Consider the following 7,509-nt stretch of genomic DNA (forward strand, 5'->3'; position numbering starts at 1 on the left):
TTTCAGTGGTCTAATCAGTTCTTGATTTTTATATAAAATGTTTGAATAATGAAAATTTAGATAGGAAGGCATTTTGAGAACTAATGGGATGTGTTGACTGTTTGAAGAGTACTAAGACATTTGATCATGTTCTTACCACACTAAAAAGGTATGAGGGGATGCTGATGCTCAGTTTATTCACTCTACAATATATATGTAAGTCAGAATACCATGCTATAATAAGTATATAAAGTTTTTATTTTTCCATTTAAATTAATCAGATAAAATAAATCAAATTAAAAAACTTTTTTTTGGCATTATGTTTTAAAGTAAGTACTTGATTTTATAATTATATATTTTGTTTTACACTGAAAATGTTGATCATCATAACAAATACTGCTTCATCTCAATATATAAGCAAAGTTATTTCAAAATGACATTAACATTAATAACAAATGAAGTTTAAATTTTCTTTTGATTATTTTTGTAGTATAGGTTGATTTTAGTAAAAGAATGAGTCACCTTAATGTTAATTTCAATTACTTTTCCTTGAAATATGTCTTGCCTCTTTTGTTTTTATCATAGGTTGACCACTTTGGGTTTTTTGACACAAGAACTTTTAAACAGCGGTACCTAATATCTGATAAGCATTGGAAGTCAAATGGTGGATCAATACTTTTCTACACTGGTAATGAAGGGGACATTGTCTGGTTTTCCAATAACACGGTATGTACACATTAGTGAGATTCTTCTGTTGAAATGATATTTTTTTCTTTTAAATATTTATTTATTTATTTAATGTAGAGGAGTTCTCTAACTGCATGTACACCTGCAGGCCAGAAAAGTGCATTGGATCCCAGTATTGATGGTTGTGAGCCACCGTGTGGTTGCTGGAAATTGAACTCAGGACCTCTGGAAGAGCAGACAGTGCTCTTAACGGCTGAGCCATCTCTCCAGCCTTTGAAATGTTGTCTTTTATAGTGATAAATGGGAGAAAATGTTTAGAAGTATAGATGACCAACGAATTATTGTTTTAATTATAATGCTCTTCAAAAGTAGAAAGAGAGTACGCAAAATGGCTCAGTGGGGTAAAGGCTCATGACATGACTTTATCCCTGAGCCCTGCTTGATGGAAGGAGAAAAACCAGCTTCTGCACATTCGTCTTTGATGTCCTCAAGTGTGATGTGGCATCTGTCCTCTCCAAAGAAGTTCGTAAATGCAATAAAAAAATAAAGTAAAATCAGATCAATCATAATAGAAAGATGACAAAAGGCCAGGGGTGATCAGCTAGGAATTCAAGCCAGCCTCGGTTGCCATCTAATTCATTGCCAGACTGTCTCAACACAGACAGACAGACAGACAGACAGACAGACGGAACCACTTTTTTGGGGAAATTTTACTTATGATACCAGTGGGCGTAATTGTGTATAGTTATCTTGATGATGGCCTGTAGAAAAAGTGTAAGAGCAGGGATTTTCACATTTAATGTTGTATTTTTAAAGTGAAGAACTGTATTGTGTGCATAGTAAATAATCAATAAATAGTTATTGAACTAATAAGTAAGACTGAAACAAAACCAATGCAGACAAAGAAAATATAGAAAGTTTGATGGTCAAGTTGGAAGGACAGAGATAAAGTAGCTGTATTTTCATTTAGTCTTTTGTTACACTGGTTTATAATTTGTTAGAATTAAAATAGTATAATCTATCAGTTTGCTTCACTAACTATATTTCCTATCACCTTTTAACAATGCATTCATTAAAAAAAAAAAAACAATTTGGAAGGAACAGAGAAGTAAGAAAGTCTCCTTTGCAGTATGCCAGTGCTATGACTAGAAAATGTCAAATTTCTACTGAAAAGCTAGTCAGGAAACTACTGTCATCTCTGGTGCCAGGTCTGGCATGGCTCCGTACTCGGGAGATCTCAGTAAATATTTGCTGAACTGAACTGATTTGACAGGAAAGACATGAATCTAATGATACTGTTACTGCCGACTCACTTGTGATTATTTTCTTCAGATGGGCCAAGAACCGCCTGGGCATTGGGCTGCATACCTCTATGCAGCCCTCAGGGGGTGGGGTAGAAGACTGTAAATTTGAGTCTTTCCTGCCTCTATAATTACACCCAGTCTGCTAAGCCAAACAATCAAAGAAAAATAAATAAATAAATAAATAAATAAATAAATAAATAAATAAATAAATAATTTAAATGCTGAGTGGTGGTGGTACACACCTTTTAATCCCAGCACTCAGGAGGCAGAGGCAATTGAATTTGTAAGTTCCAAGACCAGCCTGATTCACAGATATCCAAGATGGCCAATGCTACACAGTGAAACCTTGTCTTAAAAAACCAAAAATAAAAAACAATAAAAATAAATAGGTAAATAAACAAATATGCTGAAAATGAAATAGCTCCTGAGAAAAGACATCATGCACCTGTTATTTTAGGTAAGTGTCCAGTTTCCTGGTGCTATTTTGTGTGAGATGTTCAGTCTTCAGACCCAGTGCTCCTCAGGCTCTGCAGCCATATCGTACAGTTGCTGGGTATCGGTATCCTCAGAGTGGTGGAAAGAAAGAGACATGTAGGAGAACAGTTGTATGGAAGAGATCCTAGTAGGGCCAGTCCTAGAAGCAGGGCAAGGCCTAGAAGCAGGGCAGGGCCTAGACCTTGCTAGTCCTTGGCATCTTCCTAGAAACTAAAGTATTTCAACTTCACATTCACTTCTGAACATTAAGTTTTTGAGAAGCAGTGACGCTCAAGCAAGATTGATGAGATGTTCATTCTGACTGCTAATTTCGTATTTCACTTGAGCTAGCTTTTAACTCCAGCCTCAGTGTCCTCTTTTATTCAGTGGGTATAGTAAGACTACCTAGCTCCCAGAGTTGTGACGACTGAATAATAAGATTGAAGAACTTGCTGGTGCAGATTGTTTATAGATGGCACAGCCCTCTTTTGAAAGATAAAATTACCCTTAAGATGCACGAAAGCAAACACTCCCTAATTGCATCATGCATCTGTTCAGTTCAGCTGCTTCTGTCAAAGCCTGAGGTCAGTCCCACAGAGGTCTGTTCCTACTCTTATGACACTTGCAGTCTGGTGGTGCAAGATTCCATGTGAGTTCCTGCTGCAGCAGGCAGAGGAGGTCTTGCCAGCACTCTGCTGTTGAGGGGAGATGGACAGCTCTGCTGGACAGGGCATGCAGAGGAGGGTGTGCTTGAGCTGGGTGTGGCTCAAGAAGTTGAGCTGGTGTGGCTCAGTTATACTGTTCCTGGCTGGACCTGGGATGTGCGGCATTAGTGAGTAGCTCCTCGAAAGAGAAGTGGCATCTTGAAAACCACAGGTGTCAGGCTAACATGTCCATTATCCCCGAAGGTGGCTCCTTTAATTCCTTACAGATTGGTCAAAATGACCAAAGTCTTTTTGAGGTTCCTATGCCTCATTAGGAAATAGTAACTTATTAAACACCAACAATATTCATCAGAAATGGCATGGCTGCTACTGTCAAATCCAGTGGTTCAACCTTCCTCATACTGCTACCCTTTAATACAGTTCCTCATGTTGTGGTGACCCCCAACCATAAAATTATTTTTGTTACTTCATAACTAATTTTTCAACTGCTATGAATCATAATGTAAATATTTGATATTTCCTATGATCTTTGGAGACCCTTGTGAAAGTGTTGTTTGATACTCTCAGGGGTCATGACCCAGAGGTTGAGAACCTCTGGTCTAATCAATTAATGCTGTCTGCCTTGGATGCTTTCCTAGGAAGGATGAGGAGGGCACCATCGAGTCAAAGGGAAAGGGGCAGCAAATGATTAGTAGGAGCCGTCAGTGTGGAGAAAGGAAGTCAAGTGGCCCTGATGACCACTGCATCACAGCCTGTGTTTCAGTCTTGGCTCTGCCACCTGGGTGAGCACTGAGCCTGGTGTCTCAGTGTCCTTGCCTGTATAACCACAGTGCTTGAATGATTCTTGTTTATTGTGCTAAATAAGTGAGTTATTTCATGTGTGGCTAGAATGGTACTGACACATTGTAAGTAGGAGTTAATAACAGATGCTGTTAATTTCCTAATGTGTAAGGTCAAGATCCCAAGGGTGTTTAATATGTTTATTTATCTTTTAATTCCTTTATGTGTCTGTGTGTGTATTTGAGGAGCAGCTTAGATATCTCTACCTCCTTCCTTAAGCACAGTGCAGTTTGAAGAGTGATATATAATATTGACTCAGGGTCATAGGATAAGGATAAGAAGAAACAAAGTGAATAATAGGTGAATAAATATCTTATTTAAGTTTCACTGTAGTACATTATGATACAGCTATTGTACCTCCCCTCCTCCATGGAACACACATAAATTATATAACTTTCAGAGAGCTCTTTTTGGTCTGGCTTAACATCTATTTCATATGGTTTACAAAAGTTCAATGTGATGCTTCATTTCCTAGTTTTACATGTGTATTTGTGAATTCTTCCTAGGGGTTCATGTGGGATGTGGCTGAGGAGCTGAAAGCTTTGCTGGTGTTTGCTGAGCATCGGTACTATGGGGAGTCCCTTCCCTTCGGTGAGGACTCATTCAAGGTAGGTACAGGTTTTTCTTTAAGATTAAACATTTTTGGTACCATATTTGATAGTTATTTGTTTAAGTTTAGAACATTTTATACCCATACACTGTGAGATTACTTTAACTTGAAGTGCCTGAAATGTTATCTTTTCTACACATATATAATTTGGACAAAATGAGTCTTTCTCTCTTTTTTCTTTTTTGTGCTGAGGATCAAACCCAAGGCTCCTTGTGTGCTGAACATTTCCACCAAGCTCTGCTCTCAGTCCTACCCCAAGATCTTTAAAGCCATGCTGTCTTTCTAATTACTTTATGACTGCTTTGCCTGCTTATGGCGTTGCACCACATGGGAGCCTGGGGCCTGAGAAGTTCAGAAGAGGACACTGCATCCCTGGAACTGCAGTTAGGGGTGGTTGTGAGCCATGGTGTGGTGCTGGGAGCCAAACCCTGGTGCTCTGCAAGAACCGCTGAGCCTCCTCTCAAGCTCCCTGCTGCTTGTTTATTTTTTGTTTTCTTTGCTTTGTATTGTTTGCAGTTCTGGGGGCCTGAGAAAGGCCTAACATGCTCAAGATAAGGAAGGGTTCTTCCATCAAGGTACAAGTACAGCCCCTGTTAGTTTAAGTTCAGTCATCCATGCTGGCTTCAGCCTTGCTCCATTGATGCACGCAGTGCAGGCAATTTTCATTATTTCAGCAGTGTCAGTAGACAGTCCTGATTCATAAATGAGGTACTAACTTACTGTTCCTGCCTCAGGAGTAACGAGTATGCAAATATGTGAGAAGGATTTTTTTCAGTAACGTAATTAGTATATAAGAATAAATGAGCTCTATGAGGTCATGTTATCCCTGGTGTTCCCATTCGCTTTTCCCTTCTTACAGGAGCCCCTGGCCTGGGTCTTTGTCAGCCTATATATTTAATGAACCAGAATACTATTTCCTCTACTGAATGACTTTATTTTACTCATGTCTTTCCAGCTATAGCAATTTCCCACATATCTTGTTACTAATATTTTCCTCAGGGAACTCAGTTAAAGTTAGCACTATTTTAACCAAGGACCTTATGTGCTGTTATGTTTTTCAAATTGCTTTAAAATATGAAAATAAATGTTACATGAAAATGTTTGTACAGACCTAATGCTTTCTATCTCATCCAATAGAGCAATACCATCCTGTTGTGAACTGTCACCTAAAATAATTTGAGAATAGTAATATTTCAGGCTGTTTTGAAAGGTTGGTTAGGAGCTTTTAAAATGTTATACTCAGTTTACTGAGTTATTATGTCATGATAAATGAGGTGAGTAAAAATAACTTTAAAATGTACATGTGCTATAAGTCAGTGGCAGAGTTGTTTATTGTCATTTGTTGGCTTGGATGGCCAATCTTGTTCTTTAGTATTTTACATGCACATGGGATTAATAAGTGAATTGGCTCCGAAACCATTGGGAAGCAGTCAAGTAGTTGCAAATCACATCTTAACTTTCTGTAGGTCGCCACAGTTAGTACTTTATTAGCAAAGTGGATACCTGGTTTTATGTTATTTTTTTCTCTTTCTGTGCTCACGAAGGTTGCCAACAGCACAAGGGATGTTGTACATACTATTTGAGAATTGGAAACAATTGCACATATAACATGGCACTATGTATAATATTTTTACTCAGAAACAAAAATGTCCTTCAAACCTCATATGATCACTGACATCCACCCATGAGATATAAACTAAGGGTTTAAGAAGCCTACTTGTACAGACTCTGTGGGTGCTCACATCATTGTTCTAAACCATCGCCATTTATTCTGGAGGATGCTGAGCTGTTGGGGGCAAGAGCCATCACCTTCCACAGGCAGTTTTGGTCTGATGAATGCCACTGTATGGTCCTTGGAAATACCTGCCTAGGATTTCATCCCTAGGGTGGTTCCTTTTGCAAATCTTCCTCAGATGTATTCTCTTGATTACAAGTACAGAGCTTTATGAATTAAAACTAACTATACATCATGCCTGTAGTTATTGAAATTTCTCAACAAAAATCAGAGCTGTGGCAGAGGAATCAAACTGGCTAGATGTTCAAGTAGGCTATAAACAAGATCTCTGTTTGTCCTTTATGGGCAGTATCTTAAATGTTAATATGTGCCAGGTCTTGCTTCCTGTATTGCATTTGAAGATAAACTTTAAAAGTAATAAAATTACATTTGACTAGAAAATATATCATGTTCTTTCACAAACTTAAAGTTACTCTCATGAATTGCTTTGATGAGGGATTTTAGCTCAATTGTCTAGAAATGTATTTCACGGAATGAAAATTGTTCTGAATCTATGCTGTGCCTCAGCTGCTATTATGTCCATGTTTATACCTGTTTTCTTTGTCTTTGTTCTTAAAATAAATAAATATATGCATATATAGGATTCCCAACACCTGAATTTTCTGACATCGGAGCAGGCTCTGGCTGATTTTGCAGAGTTAATCATACACTTGAAAAGAACAATTCCAGGAGCTGAAAGTCAACCTGTCATTGCCATTGGGGGCTCTTATGGTGGCATGCTTGCAGCCTGGTTCAGGATGAAATATCCTCATATAGTAGTCGGGTAAGCACACTGATTCTTGACACAGTTCTTAACAGTCAAGAGAAAATTAGAGCTTCGTTGTGGTGCTCCATGCTGCATTATTTGGACACTTCTCTCTCAATTAACAACAGTATTATGGGCTAGGAATGGCAGTGCACACCTTTAATCCCAGCACTTGGGAGGCAGAGACAGGTGAATCTTTGTGTGTTTGAGGCCAGTCTGGTCTACATAGTGAGTTCCAAGACAGCCAAGGCTGTGTAGAGAGAGCCTGTCTCAAACAGCAGCAGCAGCAACAAAAAGCCCAACAGTGTTGTGTTTCTAATCACCTGTGTTCCGTTTCAATTTCTGTACTGAAACTGGATTTAGTGGCTGAGAGATGTTTCAGTTGTAGGAGCACTTACTGCTGTTCAGAG

The 7,509-nt window shown here is 38.5% G+C and overlaps 1 protein-coding gene across 1 annotated transcript; it reads left to right on the forward strand.

Moving 5' to 3' along the window:
• Positions 1 to 564: 564 nt before the first annotated feature.
• Positions 565 to 7,117, forward strand: LOC129683499 (lysosomal Pro-X carboxypeptidase-like; the record flags this gene model as incomplete). Its single annotated transcript, XM_055616216.1, has 3 exons — positions 565 to 705; positions 4,456 to 4,557; positions 6,936 to 7,117. Coding segments are annotated over 3 exons (425 nt in total), but the record flags the coding sequence as incomplete, so codon positions are not given.
• Positions 7,118 to 7,509: the final 392 nt, after the last annotated feature.

Source organism: Psammomys obesus, unplaced genomic scaffold, assembly GCF_907164565.1.
Source record: "Psammomys obesus unplaced genomic scaffold, mPsaObe1.curated_primary_1811, whole genome shotgun sequence".
NCBI classification, from domain to species: Eukaryota; Metazoa; Chordata; class Mammalia; order Rodentia; family Muridae; genus Psammomys; species Psammomys obesus.